Source organism: Pipistrellus kuhlii, unplaced genomic scaffold, assembly GCF_014108245.1.
Source record: "Pipistrellus kuhlii isolate mPipKuh1 unplaced genomic scaffold, mPipKuh1.p scaffold_m20_p_4, whole genome shotgun sequence".
In the NCBI taxonomy this organism is placed as follows: domain Eukaryota; kingdom Metazoa; phylum Chordata; class Mammalia; order Chiroptera; family Vespertilionidae; genus Pipistrellus; species Pipistrellus kuhlii.
In genome coordinates this window covers 13,266,319-13,286,425 of record NW_023425540.1, presented here as the reverse complement: position 1 = coordinate 13,286,425, position 20,107 = coordinate 13,266,319, and the positions used below count along the sequence as shown (strand labels likewise).

General features: G+C 56.2%; 1 protein-coding gene across 4 annotated transcripts in view; it reads right to left on the bottom strand.

Annotated features, from left to right (window-relative positions):
- Positions 1-1,427: 1,427 nt before the first annotated feature.
- The window catches only part of TRIO (trio Rho guanine nucleotide exchange factor), a 284,086-nt gene continuing 265,406 nt past the window's right edge, over positions 1,428-20,107 (bottom strand). For 3 of the 4 annotated variants that reach the window (XM_036410831.2, XM_036410832.2, XM_045571514.1), the window contains 13 exons: positions 19,860-19,937; positions 18,806-18,997; positions 17,064-17,241; positions 14,221-15,026; positions 10,233-10,480; positions 8,627-8,765; positions 7,732-7,759; positions 7,362-7,524; positions 6,791-6,912; positions 5,509-5,587; positions 4,808-5,008; positions 3,813-3,951; positions 1,428-3,298 (listed from right to left, as the gene is read on the bottom strand). In XM_036410831.2, coding sequence (XP_036266724.1) covers positions 2,750-3,298; positions 3,813-3,951; positions 4,808-5,008; positions 5,509-5,587; positions 6,791-6,912; positions 7,362-7,524; positions 7,732-7,759; positions 8,627-8,765; positions 10,233-10,480; positions 14,221-15,026; positions 17,064-17,241; positions 18,806-18,997; positions 19,860-19,937 — 2,922 coding nt within the window. In that variant the 3' untranslated portion in view covers positions 1,428-2,749. Of the gene's footprint in view, positions 3,299-3,812; positions 3,952-4,807; positions 5,009-5,508; positions 5,588-6,790; positions 6,913-7,361; positions 7,525-7,731; positions 7,760-8,626; positions 8,766-10,232; positions 10,481-14,220; positions 15,027-17,063; positions 17,242-18,805; positions 18,998-19,859; positions 19,938-20,107 lie in introns of those variants that run through there. The other variant, XM_036410835.2, reaches the window with a different exon arrangement.

The following is a 20,107-nucleotide window of genomic DNA, read 5'->3' as shown; positions in this document are numbered from 1 at the left end:
TCTGAGTTGGGATTTCTATAGCATGAGAGCCACAGACTGGGATAACCAACCCCCTAACAGGTTTTTGAATTGTAAATAAGAAGTCCGATGGATGAAAGAGATAGGAGGAGGCAAATGCTGTCTCCTCATATTACACCAGAATCCCCCTGCTCTCCCAGGGACGCGGAGGAGGCAGGGTTCAGAGTGAGTGCCCAGTGTCCGGCCCTGGCTTAGCTCTCAGGGCCGTGCTGTTCTTTCTCGCCTCTTACCTTCAGGACTTCAGCAAGCAGGTGAGCCCTGTTCTTCTTGACCCCCAGGACAAGGTGACAGCCATGTGGGGCAGGGTGGGGTCTTTGCAGGTGCAGGGCCTTCGGTTTGCTGGGAGCACTGGTGCTTGAACCCAAGAGCTTCGTTTTCGTCAGCTCGTGGGGAGTGTTGATTTTAGCTCTTCTCTCTGCTCTGAGTCTGCATCCCCCGAGAAACAGGGAACCTCAGATATTCTAACCAAGACAAGGCGTAGCCCACCTGAAGAGTTGACATTCTGGCTTATACATCTGGGTTCTGAGCACCGTCTGCAGGAGCCTCACCAGCTCCCAGTTCTGGCAAGTTCAGCACACTCCCAGTCCCTGACCCACGAGCGGCCAGTCCAATCCAGAATACCCCCTAACCCACGAGTGGCCAGTCCAATCCAGAATACCCCCCTGACCCATGAGTGGCCAGTCCAATCCAGAATACCCCCTAACCCACGAGTGGCCAGTCCAATCCAGAATACCCCCCTGACCCACGAGTGGCCAGTCCAATCCAGAATACCCCCTTGACTCATGAGTGGCCAGTCCAATCCAGAATACCCCCTCACCCATGAGTGGCCAGTCCAATCCAGAATGCCCCCTCACCCATGAGTGGCCAGTCCAATCCAGAATACCCTCCTGGGCCCTCCCTGACCCAATCTTTAGTTTCTCCCTCAGAGGCCAACTTCTCTTTTTGATTCAGCAGTGACCCATTTAAATAAAAGGCCTAACACAAAACATCAGGCAAATATGTTTAATTTTTTAAAATAACTGATGGCAAAATAAAATATTTACATCACATCATACTGTGTAAACATGTAAGGTCTCTGTACAAAGAAATATACATGCAAAATAATGTAAAAATTTAACTGAAATGATAGAAACAATACACAAATAAAAGTTGTGAGGTTACGAATACACATCCAGTTCTGAATCCAATTTATTTTAAAAAGTTTCTGTACAATTTTACAAGAAACAAACAAAACCCAGAAGAATAAATAAAATACACTGGAAGCTGCAAAGCTTAGCTACGCCACTGTATGGCTCCAGACCCAGGTGTCTGGCTGGCTCGGGAAGCGGGCTGGCCTCTGTTTTAGTGTATTTTACACAATGAAGGTAAAAAGACGTCCAGAAAAATTCAAGCGTGCCCAGAACCCCAGCTGAAGGCCTTCCCACACCAGCGATAGCTCTGCCCAGCGACAAGCAGGGGGCGCCAGCTCAAGGCTGCGCGTTCTTAATTGGCTCGTATTTCTTACCAAAAGCTTCACGTCCAGCCAATTTGTGTACAGAAAGTTGAACGTCAAAAAGTCTAAAAAGTAGTAAATATCCAGACTGATTTTTTTTTGGGGAAAAAATAATACTTTGGCATTCTGAATAATAGCATAATACATTTTAAAACATTACCCTATTATCCAGTTTTATATTCAGAGTATGAAATCACTTTGTACAGTCCTCAAAACTGACAAGTTTCACGAAGAATTAAGTCTCCTGAATGGATGGCACAGGGCTGCGACCCCCCCCAACCCCCCGCCCCACCCCGACACACGCACAAAACCATAAAGCTCACCGTACGAAGTATGTGCTTTTTCTATGTATTTATTACAGGTACAACAGAGGTCTTCATAAATAGTTGCATAAAATGTTAAAGCCACAACATAGCACATGATATGAAATAAAACAAACAAACAAAAAAACCCCCCCCAATGAGTGCATTTACAGTATTTTCATCTGACTGTATACTGCTCAACAATCTGATTGATGGCTTGGGGGCGGGGCAATGGGGTAGGGCCCATCCCGATGTCCTCAGTGGATGGGCAGAGCCTTCTGGCCCCCAGAGGAAGCCCAGGCAGGGAGTGGGAGAAAGGCGGGGGGTGGTGGTGGTGGTGGTGGTGGTGGGGTAAGGACAGACCGAAGGCAGGACCAGTCTTATATACAAGTAAGGCCTACAATTCATCAGAGCAAAACAATTCATTCGATTTTTATGCAAAAGTTTTATGCAAAATGCACATTTCAGAAGCCCAGTCTGGCGCCCCTGAGAGACGCACACAGACCAGGAGGCTGGGGAGCTCGGACTGGGGGACGCCAAGCTCCGCAGCAGGTGCGGGGGGAGGCGGCCGCCCCCGGGGTGCGTCTTCCCCGGAGGCGGCCGGTGCCTCTGTTTTGTTCGTGAACACCAGTGGTTGAACATAGGCATTTCGTTTCCTTGAAGGAGTCTCTTGTAAAATGTTAAATTTGCAAAATTCTATGTGTGTTCGTTTAAAAAAAGTTTCTTTTTTTAATTTTTTTTTTTTTTTTTTTTTTTGCAGAAACCTGAATAAAAGACTGTGACACAGCAATGTTGTCTCGGCTCTCAGGTGAGAGAGGGTCCTCCACGCGGTGCACTACGGCAGCGGAGCAGCTATGTTGGCTTGTGTTTCTCTCCGAAATCCAAACGGACAGCTGATTGGCAGGTGAAAGAGAATGAGAAAGAGCTTCAAGACAGGTCAAACCCGAGGCAGAAGCCTGCTCTGCAGGAAGTTTTTAACGCTACGGATAGGTCGAACGTCGTTCTGGTGTTTGCGCCGCTCAATGAAGGAGGTCAGTCTGGACGTGTCGAGGACGCCCGTGCCTTTGCCGTGGCCGTGGCCCGCCTGCAGCCACTGCTCCTGCAGGGCCAGCGCGGCCGAGGGCCGCCGGGCGGGGTCCTCCTGCAGCAGGAAGCACACGAAGTCCTTGGCCTTCTGGCTCACTCCTTTAAAGTAGTCATCTGGGAAACTAAAGTCTAGTCGGCAAATGTTCAGGCAGGTCTCTTCCACGCTGTCGTCCAGGAAGGGGGACACGCCGCTGAGAAGGACGTAGGTGAGCACTCCCACGCTCCACGTGTCCGAGGTCAGGGAGACCGGGTTCCCCAGGATGATCTCGGGGGCTGCGAACTCGGGGTTCCCCAGTAACTGGTGGATGTAGTAGGTGGTGTTGAGTTGGACGGCATCTCCGAAGTCGGCCAGCTTAATCGTCGGCGTGGCGGAACTCTGGCCGACCAGGATGTTTTCGGGCTAGAAGACAGGAGAAGGCAACCGTCATTCTCACCGACACCCACCGCTAGCTGAGGCACGAGGCTCACCAGAGCCTGTGACGTTGACTGGAACAAGCTGTTCACGTGCAAAACAAGGTGAACCTCGTGGCGGGCATGGAAGGAGGATCGGGCAGCACAGAAGACCCGACCCGGCTTGGACCGGCCTCCCGGGTGGTCGGTGTGAAACAGCGCGTTCAATGTGCTGGGAGTTCCTTTTCCTTCCCAGCATCAGAGCAATCCTCTCCTTGCCTCACTCCGTCACTAACCAGTCCACACCAGCCCAGCAACTTTCCGAAATCCCACGAAGCGTGTAAGATCTCATGTCACTGAAAGCAAACTCTTAAAAGCGGAATGGGAATCAGTGTTCCCATCTCCCACGCCCCCGTGTGTCCCCAGTCCCCGTGGGGCACCTGGCCTGAGCTCCGAGGACCGGCGGAGAGTGGCTCCCAAACGCAGGGCCGAGCCGCGGTCAGACAGGCTGCCGTCCCACTCACCTTGAGGTCCAGGTGCGCAATCCTGCAGTTGTGAAGGTATCGGACGGCCTCCAGCACCTCCCCCAGGTACGCCCTGATCTTCCCTTCGGTGAGGTTTCCCCATCGCACCACGCAGTCCAGGAGACGGCCCTGGTCAGCCCTGCAGAGGCAGGAAGGGGCGTGGCTGTCAGCATGGGGCTGCTGTACTTTGGAGACCTTTCTAGTCTAATATGAAAGAAACACAGCATCTCTGTCCCTACAGATTCTACCTCCACCTGAAAGCATGGCTGGATCAGGAGGCTGTGGGTTGCAGGCATGTACCAATTCTTAAAAAAAAAAAAAAAAATATATATATATATATATATATATATATATACACACACACACACACACACATACATATGAGAAACAGAAAATAACGCCCATAAAAAGGAGGAGTCAGAACTTAAGGCTAAATGCCCAAATGTTTCATGGAGCCCAGGATGCTCTAAGGGCAGGGCTTCCCAATGCCAGCACTGCCGACAGTTGGGGTGGCCTGTCACCAAGTTGTGACACCAAGAAAGTCTCCAGACACCATCCAGTGTCCCCTGAGGGACAAAACTGCCCCATGGAGGCCCCTGTGCTCAGGTCACGGCCCTACACGCCTCCTTTTGAAATGACTGAACCGTTTATTGAGATGGCCGTGGGGGCCAGCGAGGCTGCTCTGGTGGGAGGCCACCCCAGGGCGTGTGTCATCAGAGGCCTGGAATCCTGGAGCCCTTTGGGGACCAGGGAGCACCCCAGGTTGGCTGAGACCACGCAGGAGCCTGGACGGGGCTGGCTTGCCGCTTCCCATGGGACGGCACATAGGAAAGTGTTCTTTCCACGTTTACCGGAAAGCTCTAAAGCTGTGGTCTGAGAGCAGGCATATTTTCAGAAGTTCTGTGAATGCTGAAATCCCCATTTTTACTCCAAACAGCAATAAAGCACTTGAGGCTGAGGTGGAGGGCTGCTGAGAGAGAAGGGCGGGTACGCACATCTCCAGAACCAGGACGTAGCTGGTGGGGGTCTCGAAGGTGTCGAGGAGGCCGACGAGGAGCGGGTGCTGGACGTTCCGCAGGACGCCGAGCTCGTGGGTGACCTGGTCACGCTTCATCAGCTTCTTGTTCACAAACTTGGTGGCCACTGCTTGCTTGGTTCCTTTCTGATCACATTTCTTAACGACGGAGAATCTGCCCCTGGAAAACAGGTGGAGAAACCTTTCAGGACGCCCCGGAGAAAGGCGGGAAGCTCCCTCTCTGCTGACACCTTCTCCTGGTTGGGGCAGGAGTCCCCTGCTACCCGCCTATGGCTCCCTGTATAGCTGGAACCCGAGGGATACATGCAGCCTTTCTCAACCTGGACTCCACGGGAGAACCAAGCCCTACAAGAAGTGGTATGGGTGACGCCTCCCGATTTCCCCCAGCACGGGGCACGGCTGTGCCACCGAGGTGCAGGGCCGGAGTCGCCCCCTGCCGCCACGGGAGGCTGATGGCAATGGGCCGTCCCCTTCTCTTGGAACCTGAGCTGAAAACGTCTTGTTGCTTCCAGGGCTTAGTACTGAACGGTGACCACAGGCTGCTTTGCGAACGTAACACCTGTAACTCCGCACTGGCACACAGTCCGTGTACCTTCACTGTCTACTGCCACCTGAGCTACGGCCTGCCCGCCGCTCCCCCGAGAGGGGCGCGGGTCGTACCTGCCCAGCTCGGCCACTTCGCTGTAGAAGGAGTCGAAGTTGTCCTTCCAGGTCACCAGGATCCCGTCGCTCCCTGGACCTGCAAGAGAAGCGGCAGCTGCTGAGCCAGGTCCGGGCAGCGGGCGCATCTGGGGAGGAAGCCTGCAGGCCTGGCTGCCCGGTGTGGGCGCTCGCCGCCGGGAAGGGGCGCTGGGCGTGTACCAGGCACACTGCAAGCTGGGCTCAGCATGAAGAAAGACGGACTACGCGACAGAGACAACACACACTTCCTCCTTCACGGCTGACCGCTCCCCCTTTGTCTGAACTCGCCTTTAGCTGCCTTAGTTTTCACTCCTGACTCTTATTTTTAAAAAAGCCACCCGCATAATTTGTGACATTTCTTAAAAATGAGAATGTTGGTGGTTCTTTACTCTCAGATTCAAGGCTTGCTTTCTTGTGCCGTGACTTCCCAGTCATGTTACTTCCTTTCTTTGACTTAAGGAGGTTGATATATTTAGCGTTAATATATGTGGGATAAAAGGTCTAAGACAATTCTGTTTATTGTCTACACACAGGGAGCTCCGGACTCAGTGCACCTTTCAATTCAGTTTTTCATTTTCGCTCTTGGATACCTGCGACTTCCGATACCTGGCACAGCTACAGGGTGAGCAAGAACCCACATCAGCCCTATCACACACTGGCCACGGGCAGCCTGACAGCTGGAGGCCAATCAGTACTCACTGAGCACCTCCTTATGCCAAGCGCTCGTCCGGGGAATTTGAAAGGCTTACAATATGGGTTCTGCCTCACAGCTGAGGGGAGGAGGGGGAAGGGCAGTAGAAAGAGCAAGGGCTTAAACCAGAGACTCGGGTCCCACCAAGGAGGCAACCAATCGATGTGTTTCTCTCTGTCTTTCCCTCTCTCATCTACTCTCTCTAAAAATCAACGAAAAAAATATCCTCGGGTATTAAAAGAGAGAGAGAGAGAGAGAGAGAGAGAGAGAGAGAGAGAGAGAGAGAGAGAGAGAGAGAGAGAGAGAGAGAGAGAGAAACTGGTACAAGGATGTGTTTTGAAACTCACAGCACAGAACACTCCTAGTTCCAGGTGAGAGGTTGGCTCAAGTGCCCAGCGGCCAGAGTCAGAGGCCTGTCCTTGTGAGAGGTGGCCAAAGGTCAGCCACCCCAGGAAGCCCCAGAGCCGGGTCTGCCACTCGCAGCTCCTGTTTGGACCTATCGTCACGTTTCCGGCCGTGATGGGGGTTGGGGGGCTGGGCTGGAGCCCCCCGTGCAGGAGTGCAGCTCACCTAGCACCCTCAGGCTGGCCGAGCAGGAGGCCGACCCCATGTCGTTCACAGCGATGCACGTGTAGATGCCGTCGTCATCCATGGTCACGCCCACGATCTTCAGAGAGGCCTCGCCCAAGTCGCTGCCACAGAGAGAGCACGCCTCGCGTCAGAGGCCCAGCCCCCAGCCTCTCCCCTTCCCAGTCCAGAAAAGAAGGAGCTCATGCCAAAACCGGTTTGGCTCAGTGTATAGAGAGTCAGCCTGCGGACTGAAAGGTCCCGGGTTTGATTCCAGTCAAGGGCATGTACCTTGATTGCGGGGCACATCCCCAGGGTGGTGTGTGCAGGAGGCAGCTGATCGATGTTTCTCTCTCTCATCAATGTGTCTAACTATCTCTCTCCCTTCCTCTCTGTAAAAAAATAATAAAATATATTTTTTAAAAAAGGAGCTCAGGGCTGACGAGGAATCTCAAGCGGAGGTTTCATTTCAGTGGCACACCCAGGTGGAATGTCCCCCGGTGGGAAGCGTCCCAGTGTGTAGGCGGCCATGGACTCAGCCAGGTCAGTCCCAGGAGAACCCGCCTGTCCTCACCTGTAGGAGATGCTGTAGTGGCCGTCGCTGTTCAAGGTGTTGTGCTCAGGGCCCTTCCAGGTGACCGAGGCCTTTGGGCGTCCACACACGCGACATCTGAGGAAGACGGTCTCCCCTGCCTCACACGTGACCTCGCTCAAGGGAATGACGAATTCTGGGGGAACTGCAGGAGAAAGCGGTCAGGCCCGCGGTCCTCTGGGCCCCCTCCCTCGCCCACCAACGCTTTCCTAACAAACAAATGGGACAACCAAGAAGCTGCCTGACCCCAGAGCTCCATGGAAAACCGGTTTCCCCAGGCTACACATGTGTCCCGAGACCTGTCCCTGGACCCACGGCCTGTAAGACCAGCAGAAACGGTGATGGCACTCACCGTCATAAATGTAGTTGGGACTGAGAAGCTGAAAGGAAACAAAAAGCACACAGACATTAATCAAAGCACTGCGAGGCGTACTGCTCCACTCCAAGGCTACGGTAACCCATGAAAGAGGAGAACATGTCTGGGTTTGCCTGGGTTTCATTCATAACCAGCCATATTTTCATTCCGTTACAGGGGTCTTCAAACTACGGCCCGCGGGCCCCATGCGGCCCGCAGAGGAGTCTGATCCGGCCCGCCAGGTTTTTTGGGCAGTGAGCGCAGCCGAGGTGTTACAGTAGGAATTAGTAGTTCATTTAGTCTGGCCCTCCAGCTCTCTGAGGGACCGTGATCTGGCCCCCACTTTAAAAAGTTTGAGGACGCCTGCTAGATGCACTAGAGCTTCCTGTCATAAGAATTTGGGTGGATCTGCTAAAACGTGGATACTCTGATACATCCTACAAGCCGAGTCCAGCTGTCCCGGGACCCCTTCCTTCCGTAGAATGGCCATGTCCTCACCCAGGGTCCCCGGATTCCCAAGCAAACCCCCGGGGTTAAGGCAATCTGAGGAGGCCCGAGCCACAGCGGCTCTGCTCTATCCGCTTCCGAGAATCTCGCCCCTGCTCCTCCGAGAACCTAACGGTGTTCTTTGTAAAAGGCAGGCGGGCACCTGTGAGGTGTCCGCGTGTATGCCTGGCTCCTTAGCACACATCTGTGTACCCGTGCAAAGCCCACGGGTCTGCTGGCGGGGCTGAGGGAGGGGGCGTGTGGGTGGCACCTGGCGGCCAAGCAGCCCGGCCGGGCCCGGCTCGGAGTCTACGGCCCTCCGCGACGCCCCGGGTCTGTGCCAGCCCCTCCGGCCACCGGGGACGGCACCGGTCCTGCCACCGGCTCAGGGGACACTGGGGCTCACCTTCACAGATACCTTGTTGCTGAGTCCTTCCCGCGATTTCCGATAACCGTTCTCTAACTTGCCTTCCCGTTTGCCGTCTTTATCTTTTTTCTCAGATTTTTTCCTTAAACGGAGTGCTGTGTGCCAAGATGTTGACTTCCTAGGGGAGAGCCACACTGTTAAGTGATCTGCCTTCCCACCCAGCGCTCGGCAGGGGATCCGGGAAGCGCTGGAGAGAAGCTCAACACGTGCAGACACAGGGCGGCGGCGAAGGCCCCAGTAACCCTGATCTCTGCTAAGAGCACGCTCCTGTGCTTCTCAACAACCGGGGACAGAACCGCCACTTTCTTAAGTCAAAGCTGGAGGACAACAGACCAAGGTGCCTGTGAGGGCAGCTTTATGTATCAGCTTGGCCAATTACTCTGGGCGTTTCTGTGTGAGATTAACTTTTAACTGGCAAAGCCGGTGACTCTTCACACAGTGGTGGGCCTCCTGCCATCAGCTTAAGGTACAGCTAGGACAAAAAGGCCGTCCGCTTCGAGCAAGAGGAACATTCTCCAGCAAAATGCCTTCAGATCGCATCTGCACCACAGGCTCCTGGGCCTCCAGCTGCTGGCCCCCAGGCAGAATTGGCCTGGCCGGCCTCCCTAACTGCATGAGCCAATTCTTTATAATAACCCCCCCCCCCCCCGCCCCTACTCCACACACACACACACACACACACTCACACTCACACATCCTCTCTATTCTATTTCTCTGGAAAACCCTAAAATAGTGCCTAAGGATATTTTTGGAAAAACGAAGTATGAAATTGGAATTTTTGGACAATGTACCAGAATAAGGTATTTCTGTGTACCAAGGGAGACAGGGTTTCTGCAGCCTGAACTCAAGCCCGGCCTCCCTGGGGAGTGAGGTGGGGCAAGCGCCGAGCCCAGAGGCGCAGCTCGGGGCTGGAATGGCACGCAGCCTGTGCCACTAACCCACTAACCCAGCCAAGGGCACAGCCGAGCTGGGATGAGGCTGGGTTTCTGGGCTGAAGCCTTTCGAGACCTCAAATATCACCAAGTCCTGCTGTGTACCCCAGAGGCCAGGGCCAGCCTTGACCACAGCCAGAGGGATTCAGGAGAGGGAAGTTTTGAATCCAGCATGAGCCAATTCCTTATAATAACCGCCCCTCCTTCTAGTTTTTTTTTTTTTTTTTTAATAATATTTAACCCAGTAAAATTGTTTTCAAGTTTCTTAACTGATTTAGCCTTCCAGTATATACACCGAGTGGCCAGATTATGATGCGGTCAGAGACCATAATAACCTGGCCACTGAGTGTCTAAGGCAAGGTACTGTCCATCTTTGCCTGCAGCTCCCAGACTGAGTATCCTCACTGAGGTAGGCCATTGAGTTAGGGGTCCTTGGGAAGTCCCCTCCCCAAGACATCCCGGGACTGAAATATCAAGGCGTGTCTAGTGGCTTGAAAAAGCCGTGCACGTCCTAGTGCAGGTCGCGAGGAGAACCTGCGGAACGCGTCTGAGAGATGGAGAGCCATCTTCCCTCGGGCCCACCCTGCCTGGCGAGGAGCTGGCACGGACGGAGGAGAGCTGCTCTCTCCCCTCGTGGGTGGCCCCGCACTCACTTGAGGGTCCCGTCGGGGCTCTCCATGATGACTGCGCTGGTGTGCCCCAGGACGAAGCCCGGAATCCAGCCCTCGGCGGCCGGGCACTGGTCCGTGGCGGCGCGGAACACCAGAAACATGTTCTGCTGGTTGCTGGCCAGAATCTGAACGACCTCTCCTTGATAGACGTTGATCTCATCCTCCTTCACTGCCGTGTAATCGTGTGTCACCAACATGGTGGAGATGTTGCTACTGCTGCTACTTTCACTCTGGAGGGGTGGACACGGAGAGAGAAAGGCAGAGGGACCTGAAACGAGGCCCACCCGCGGACGCGCGGGCCAGTGTGCGTCGAGACAGGACTGCTCGGACGGAGCTCGCTCACCAGAGTTCCCCTAGAAAGCAACTCAGGAACAATCCGAACAACATAGCAGCGCAGGCATGACACTTTACATGGGGAAGCTTTTATTCTGGGGCCACGGTGTCAGCCCCACCTCCTGGCGGCTCAGGTCTCGTGTTCGTGCCGTGCGGGGCCGTATCCACGTCACAGCAATGCCACTGCAACCACCGCGCTCCTTTAAACAGTGTGATTCAGCGGAAGAGCCGCCAGCAGGAGCCCTTCTGCGCACTGAAGGATTAGAGGGTGCAGGAGCCCCCAGATCCGCCAGGAAAAAGTCCATGGAGAACGCGGTCGAGGGCCCGGCCACATGGCTGGCAGACCTAAAGTCACTCCCACCTCTCTTTCCCTTCTAGAACGCAGAATACCTAAAAGTAAAACGACCGCTATTCTGCTCTGAGGGCTACTGCTCCGCCTTCTTTACGTGTCCCGTGGCGGACGGCCCGCCGTGTCCTCAGTGTCCAGCACAGTGACCAGCACGCAGCTGGCACTCACTCCGTGTTCGGCCACTCAGTCAGCCAGGCAAGGTTGCAAACACAGAATAAAGATCGTTGCCTAGGCCCCCTGAGGGGCCCACAAGCTGAGTGGTATTGGCCGGCGAGTGGGAGCCACACAAAAGGCAGTATTTGTCCCAACCTGTCCAATGTTTACCAAGTGACCGATTGGTTCTGGGGGAGGAGGAAGAGGAAGTGGAGACCGCCACCACCGCGTCCTGAGCTACATCCTGGCCAATCCCTTCTATGAAGAGCCGGGACATGGGGATGGCATCCGGTGCCCTGCTCCCAGGGGTTGGTTCTCAGAGGTGGGCCTCATCCCATCAGCGGAAGGCACCAGCGATGTTGCCTAGAGGCGTGGATCCTGGGGCCTCTGATGACTCTAGCCTCTGCCTGGCCCCCCGACGCCAGAGACAGGTCCTGGTGGATGTGACGGAGTGGATGTGACGGAGACAATCCTGCCATATGCCGGTCACCCCAGCTACCGGGCTGCTGTCAGGACGGCCGGGGCAGGTGGCAGGCTGCTGTCAACAAGCCAGCGCGCTGGGAACCGGCTGAGTCCAGACCCGCAGGGATGGGTAAAGGAAACACACCGGAGGGCTGGCTGCCGTTCTCTCCCCGGGGAGCCTGCTGTGTTCCCACCCCTGTGAGTGCGGGCCTGTGCACACTCACGTCCGCAGCTTTATCCTTTCGGGGAGCATGCTAGTGTTCTGGCCTATAACGCAACAGCCAGCAGATTTGAGACCACAAGGCCAAGTTTGCTAGAAAAAGGAGCAGCCTCTTCTGTTAACATCGCACATCGGGCTCTGCCTCATCGTTGGAGAGTTTTCCTATAATCGTGATAGCTATTGGTATTTTCTGAACACATCCTATGGACCAGGCTAAGTACTGGGCGTCTACAATCTATCTCCATGTTCACTACCACCTTGCCAGGGGCAGGACCACCCCCCCCGGACGACGTGGGAAGCGAGGGATTCGCCCGGGACTCCTGGCCCTGGAGGGGAAGGCAGGGCTGCCGTTGGACGTGTGCAGGGAGGGTGTGCCTCACACTTGGGGGCTGCCCAGTTTGGCTGATCCACATCCACTCCACTTTTGTCCTCGGTGGAACTTTCCAGAGGGTGCCCATAGAAAGGAGGAAGAAGAACCTGGGCCGTAGGTCAGGCACAGCCGCCAGCCTGCCTGCCTGTGACCGCAGACAGTTCCCCAGAAGTGGTCAAGAGGAAGGCGGCCATGGCCGACAGCTGGGGGTAAGGTGGCCCCCGTGGGTGGGTGCAGGGCAGGGCAACAGCAACTTTTAGCTGAAACAGTCTAGAGGCCAAACCCCCATCTGAGCCTCTCACTAGCGGTCTCCCCAGGCCTCTAGGCATTTCTGCCAGGACTCAGCAGCTCATCCACAAACATTGGCAATGTCCCCATCACCTGCCACGTAAGAGAAAGAGACCGACAGAAACCAGAGGCGGCTTTTGTAACCTACAACGTGCTGGTTACGTGCCTCAGAGGGAACATTCGGGGAGGCGGCCGCTGTGGGTGGCACAGGCTTGGAGGACCCCGGGTGCTCAGGGGATGAGCTGAGGTGACGCTCCCTGGTGTGCTGCGCAGGGCTTGCAGCTGTGAGAGGCCCGCAGCTGTGAGTGTTCACGGGGTGCGTCGCTGGGCCCCTGTACCTCCTCCTGTGGCTGAAATGGGGTTCTGACCCTCACTGCCCACCGAGCACTTGCAGACCTACCACCGGGCCAAGCCGCCCAGCAGCTCACGGGAAGGCCCCGGAACATGGACACTGGCGATGGCCATGCCGAGGGTGCCTGCCCGGCCACTCGCGTTTGAGAGTAAGACTCGGGGTAAATACAGGTACCAAGACCCACTCTCTAATTCCTTCCTTGATTAAATATGGAGTTTTAAAAGGTACATAACAAAAAATAGGAGGACAGGGTAAGGCCACGCCAACCCAAACAAAGAATTAATAGAAGTCCAGAGGAGAGAGAGACATGCATAAGCCAGATGTTTTTATATATGTATATATAAAGAGAGACACACACCCTTTTAGGGAAATGTATTTAAAAACGTATAAAGCAATCAAACATACACCCATTAGAACAGTTGTATGCCCTCACGCATGCCTTCAGGAAGGTGTTGTGGGCCAGGCCATCTGCCGTGTAGGAAACAGTTGAGGAGGAGAGTGCCGAGGCCACAAAATGGGGAGGGGGGGGGCGGGAATCCACCCCAGCAACCTTTCTGCTTGAGATCACAACATAGGTGGCAGGCAAAATGCGGGTGACGATTCCTGGGGCGCCGCAGCCCGCACTGCGCCCCCTGCTGGACAGATGCAGACACGCTCCCACTCCAGCCTCTGCCTCCGCTCCCAGCGCTGGCAGGAGCCCTAAAGCAGCCTCTCTCTTTCAGCGTGAAACTGTGGAGGGAGCAGCAGGTCCTTCCACTGGAGAGATTCCTTCCCCCCATTTGGTCAGCTCAGTCTGCTCTGAGTATCTGATGGACGTTTTCTTTTTTCCTTTCAGATTTTATTATTTCCCCCCCCCCCCCCCCCCCCCACACCAGCAGATGAGTCAAAAACGCTGTAAAGATAATTTAAGGCATAAAAGAGCACAACCAAGCAATGAGCGAGAAGCGTGTGAAGTGTAGGTTTCGAATTAAACAGGAGGCAGGCAGCAGGGACACGGACCCTCTGAAAAATGAGTGAGGAGGGCGGGACACAGAGAGAGTTCCAAGAGTCTGACGGCCGGGCGACGGACGGAAAAGACGCACAGACGCCGAGCTCGGAGGGTTAATGACCGCTTTCCCCACGTGGAGGGAACAACACACACGAAGCAGAGAGCGAGTTAGTAGAGATGAGAGCAGCGCTGTCCCCGGCGCAGGGGGGTTAGGAGGCGTTTGCGTGGCTCGGCGGCGGCCCGTCTGCAGGCGGCGGACACGCACGCTGCCCGTGTCCACGCGGCCGGCCGGCCGGCCGGGGCCCAGAGAGGCCCGGAGGGAGGAGTCGTGGCTGCAGGCGGCGCGGAGGGCCGGGAGTTAGTACGGAGGCGGAGGCGGCAGCGCCGGAGGTTTAGAAGAGCTGGCGGGACAGAGGCAGTGGGGCGGGCGGGCGGAGGCTGCCGGGCGTTCTTACCCCGTTGCTCTGGGTGGACTGCACCGACTGCTCGCTGGCCGAGGAGCAGGTGCTCATGCGGTCCGTGTCCTTGCCGGGGGCCGAGTGGCGGTGCGCCTGCCGCTGGAGGGAGTCACTGTCCCCCGGGAAGGTGAAGGAGCCCGGCCGGCTGGCGGGGGAGGCAGGGATGGAGCTCCAGAAGGAGCCCCCCTTCTGCAGGGGGCTGCTGGGCGGGAAGGGCTCCTTGCCCAGCGGAGAGGGGAACGCGGCGGAGAGAGGCGAGTTCAGCGGCGAGATGGCCCCGGGCCGGGGCTTCGCCGGGGGCAGGGCGCCCAGGCTGCCCCGCGGGCGGCCGTCCTCCGGGTGGGCCCGCGCCTCCTTGGCGTGTCCGTCCTGGCTGGCCGCCGCGGCGCTCCCGGCCTGCTTCCTGGGGCTCTCCATCACCTTCATCTTGGGGATCTGCTCCGCTTCCCTCTCGGCGCCTTCGGCCGGGCCGCCGTGGGGGGGCCTGCCCGGCTGGCTGGGGCCGGCCTCCGGGCTGAGGCTGCTGCTGGGAGGAGGCAGTGAAGGGCCGGGAGTGGACGTACCTGACATCTTGTCTGCCTCTGCTTGGCTGGAGGCTGCAGAGGAGACCAGCACGGGGGAGTGGTGTCGGACGGGCTGGGGGATCCGGGAGGGCCTGCTTCTGCTGGAGCTGGGGAGGCTGCTGCCGTGGTTGCTGCCGCCAACACCACCACCACCGCCGCCGCCGGGGGCCCCGGCCCCGCTGCCCCCGCCCCCGCTGCCCCCGCTGTGGTTCCTCTGATACTCAATGGGTGATGTCAAAGCTGCAAAACATGCAAGACAGTAGAAAGGAATCAGGGAGGGCACTGAGAGACCTTCCGTCATGGGGCAGAGGGGGAGGAACACGGTGCAATCCAGAGGGGGTGTTGGGCTGACCTCCAGCCACGGGTCTTCTCATGGCCGTCCTGCCCTCCAAGCACCAGCCATTCTGAGGCAGCAGAGGACACCCCCTGCCTCCACCCCCAGCCCCGGACAGGAAAAGGTCTCAGAGCTGTCCATGAACTAGGCCAATGGGCCCCGCTGCTTGGGAGCAGCAAGCAGAGCCTGGGCCTCCCTGCCAGGAGGAAAGGACTTGTTGGCCGGAGGATCCCAGGCAAAATGCTGGTGTCAGCGGGAGCCTCGCGCTGCCAGGGGAGCTGCCCCTGGGACTCCAACTGCTCCCGCGGGGGAGGGGGTTGGGCCAGCTGCCGCCTGGGACCTGCTGGGAGCTGAGTCCCTGGGTCACCAGGAGGCGGCGGGAATGGGCACCTTTGGGCTGCAGATCGGACAGGAGAGACAAGGGATGGAAGAGAGCTCCGCACACTCCCCTGGGGGCCAGGAAGCTGTCTCGTCTCATCTCCCAGCGACAGGACTTCGCTTGTTACCTAATCATCGGCAGGAAATGCAGCAGACACTAACACACATTCTTAAAGTGTAAAGCCTTTGAGAAGAACAAGCACCACAGATACGGGCCCTCCAGCCTGGGAGGCATCAGGCATGTGTAAGGGGCATTCTGGAGCCAAATGACATTTCACAAACTCTGCGTCGGCCATGCATCCGCTCAGGTCACCGAGGGAAACGCTTTCCTGCCCGCACAAGGAGCCCTGACCCTACACATCTGATTCTAACTGCAACGTGGAGGGTGACTGGCTTCAGTCTGGGCAGGAGCTTGGAGTTCACACCCAGGCAGCCGTTACCATGAGGCCCAAAGCGCCACGTGCCCTTGACTTCTCCCTGAGAGCCTGTGTCCTGGCTCTTGAAGGTCACACAAGGTGTGAAGGTGTGAAGGTGGTGTGGTGGCAACAGAGAAATTACCATCCTATCGGACTGGGGCACAGACACGGACGATAAACATGGAGGAAAAGACAAAGAAAAGACATTAGGTATTCAGCCTTGAATCCCTGAAGGTCTTCTGTGATCCCTGAATTAAAAGCAGAGACACACAAATAAAATAAAATAAAATATAAAATAAAATAAAAGCAGGGACAGCCCAGCCGGCGTGGCTCAGTGGATAGAGCGCCAGCTTGTGGACTGAGGGGTCCCAGGTTCGATTCCGGTCAAGGGCATGTACCTTGGTTGCAGGCGCATCCCCAGTAGGGGGTGTGCAGGAGGCAGCTGATCGATGTTTCTCTCTCATCGATGTTTCTTGACTCTCTCTCCCTCTCCCTTCCTCTCCGTAAAAAATAAATAAATCATATTAAAAAAAGAAAAGCAGAGACAAAGAGAAGCAAGCCACTTCAGGTCACGGACATACTCAGTGCTTATCTCCAATGGAAGGGCAGTTGCTCCCCTGAAACCACTCACTCATGTCTTGGAAACCGGAAAGGCAAAAAATGTCTTATTTTAATGGAGGAAAGAGGTGCAATGTAACTGGACACAGTTTTTAAAGGTGCCCTGGAGAATGCCCCCAGTTCCACGTGCTGCCTCAGTTCCCCTCAGACATTCCCACCCCAGGACAGGGCTCTGTACACATCCGGTGGAGAGACCAGGTGGGACGGGGGGAACAGAACCGCAGGGAGAGGCACGTGCCCGAGAGCCGGGCAGTCTGCTCGGAATCCTGATTCGGCCAACAACCTGGGGGACTCTGGGTAAATTACTGCCTCAGTTTCCTCATCAGTAACATGGGAACAGGAGTACTTGGCACACAGAGTGGCTATGGAGAGGGAATGAAGCAACATATGGACGGTGCAGAGGACAGTGTCTGAGCACGGCGAGGGCCACGCCAGTGCTGTCATCACCATCCCGTGTGGCGGGAGAGAGAAGAGAAACAGGAGCGTGCACATTAGAGAGAGAAGACATGCCAGACGTAGAGCACACATTACCATTTAGAAAATTGCGCTGGTTTTCTAAAATTTGGTTGATTTCATGGATCCACGCCTGCCGGACACTCGGACTGGACGAGTGCAACACGAAGGTCTCCACCACGTCACCCGTCCGCGACGTCAGAGCAAACTTACAGGGGTCGTTCTCCACACTCTCCTCCAGGCAGAGGCAGCTCACCTGGAAGACGTTAACCCGTCATCCCAACGGCCAAAAGGTGGAAGCAGCCCAAGCGCCCGTCACAGGTGCGTGTTGGTGAACGTGGCGTGGCCCAGCCACACAATGGGCCACTGGTCAGCCTTAAAAAGGAAGGCCGTGCTGACTCTTGCCTCCACGTGCATGAGCCTGGAGGACACTGAGCTCAGGGAAAGAAGCCAGTCTTTCACCGCTACGATTCCGTCAGACCAGGTCCCTAGAGTTGTGAAATCCAGAACAGACAGGAGGAGAGAAGCTGCCTGGGCCGGGGAGATGGAACAGGAGTGAGTGGTTAGTGAGTGTGGTGGTGATGGCTGCACAACATGGGAATGTGCTGAATGCCACCGAGCTATACACTTCAACACGGCTAAGATGGAATGTTCATGTTACGTGTATTTTACAATAAAAAACAAAACAGAACAAAAAACACACTTATTCTTACTGGCCTGGTGCAAAGTAAAATGGAAGCAACCACACTTTGGTAGCCTACCAGGAGTTCAATTGGCAGTTTGAACGATGAACCAGAAATGTAGGCCTAGGATTGCCTGTTTTCAAAACTCTTTACAATGACCCAGTGTTTCTCACTTCCCCAGGAAGAAAAGGACACCGTTGAAAAATCTTGATCAATATAACACATGCTATAAAGTTATGTGGGACACGGCAGGTAAATATGTAAAACAATTTTCCTAAAGCAAAATGTGTAAATTAGCACAGAAAGAGAATTTCTCTGGTGACGGAGTGGTTTTCTGCCAAGAGACTTACGGAAAGGGGGAGAGGTGCAGGTGGAGGGTGGCTGGACAATGATGGCCATGGAGGGGCCTCAGGCGGTGGGAGGGCAGGAGGGGTGTGAGACAGGGGAGGGCCTGCAGCCCGGCTTCATGCCGCCAGCTCTAATGCCTCCTAGCTGCGTGGGCAGAAGCCCTTCCCCAGTCCGAAGGGAAGGACCAGGGGGCAGGAGGCCACAGACACCTCCCTGGGGAGCTGGAGGAAGAGGGTGTGGTGTCCCAGGTGTGTGCTGAGGCCTCAGGTCTACAGGTGCCCTGTCCCCAAGAGGGACCCTGCCAGATTGGGGCAGCAGCCCCTGACATTAGGAAGAATATCTGCCTTCTGACCTCAGGACCCCCACAGTGCAGAGGCAAAAAGAACCGGGTGTGGTGGGGGTGGTGTGTATCTCCCATCTGCTGGGACCCCAGGCCTCCTCCTCTGCTTTTCTCTAGCTCATCCTTGGTTCCCTGGTTTGTCCCCTTTATAGGACTCAGGGCCATGAGCAGTCCTTTTGTCTTTCTTTTCTATCAGGGAGCTAGCTGCCCAGGGCCCAGGCTGCCCGGCTCCTCCGTGCCTGCAGGCCAGCCGAGCACTGAGTGCTTGCTGAGGGCAGGAGAGAGCCGGCACAGGGTCAGCTCTCTGCTCTGGTCAAAGAGCCACAGCCCAGGTGTGCCTCTGAGTTCAAGGAAGCTGTTCATGCTCCTAGAGCCGGAGCAGCACGGAGCCGGCCCGCCAGGAGCCGGCCCGCTGAGCGGTGGGCACTGAGGAGGCGCCGACGCCGTACCTTGATGCTGTTCTTGAAGAGGAAGCCCGGCGTGGAGAAGCCCTTCTTCTTGTCCAGCGGCTCGCTGAAGATGACGATCTGCTCGAACAGGAACACCCGCCGCTCTCGGCAGCGAGGCAGGAGCCCCGCGTCCTGGTCTGTGACCAAGAACGTGTCCTGCAGGAGCAGCTTGCCCTGGGCGACGATTTTACCCTGAAACGGGGACACGGCAGAGGAAGAGGAGAAGACGTTGCAGTCTAAGTGAGGGTGCAGGAAGCTCTGTTTTCATTAGATTCCCTCCCACAAAATCCGACCTGTTTCTTCTGTTCCTTTACAGAGCTTAACATTCTTTTATTGTCACGGGTCCTTAGCCCCAAAGAGAAAAGTTATCTAAATAAAATTCTTGCCAACGTCTGCATAAACCCCTGGCTCAGTTACAGTCACAGGACGTGGGCCTCAAGTGTCCAGCTCCCGGGGCAGGGGTCTCTAAGATGCAGTCCCACACCCTCGGCGCCCTGCGGTGCACGCAGCGAGCTCTCATAGCTCCCCGCAGGTTCTGCGTGTGCCTTTCTGAGAACCACAGCAATAGGACTTTAAGCCCAAATCTCGAGCAAAACAGCAGGCCAGAAAAATGTTCCCTCTCCTTACTCAACACATTTTAAAAAGCTGCTGGTTCTGAACGACCCCGAGGATACTAATGGGTAACATGGAACGGGAGCCGCCTGGCCGAGCAGAGGAGAGTCCGTTAGACTAAGATGGGACCTTGCGGTCAAGCTCTGGATGATGCGTGAAGAGGCCTCTGCTTGCCCCCTCCTGCCGGGAGGGAAACTCCGCTCCGGGCCCCAGCCACAGAGCAGGATCCTGCCTGTTTCCGCCAAGAGGCGCTGGGCTCTGAGCGGAGGAAGGCCCCCCAAAAGCAAATCGAATGCTCCAAAAAGGAGTGAAGGAACATGTCCATCAGTTCGAAGTGAAGTGAGAGAAGACAGAAAACCGAGCAGACAGGACGTGCGGTAAACAAGCCAACAGGGAGGAGCTGGGAGCCAGGGGGGCAGGATAAGGAAGGACAGTGCATTACGTCGAATCCCTGCAGCCGCCCGACGTTCATCATGTCGTTGCACCGCTTCGGAACTATGCACATGACCTCCACGGCTCTCTGGGGGGTGGGGGTGGGGGGGACGGACACAGCGGAGATGGCTGTTAGCTTCCAGGGAAAAGCTGCAATGCCGACCCCCACCCACACCCCGGAGCCCAGGTCCTCCCCTCCAGCCCTCCGCGGGTGGGCAGAGGGCCCAGGTGGTGGCGAGACCCACCCCACCAGGGACG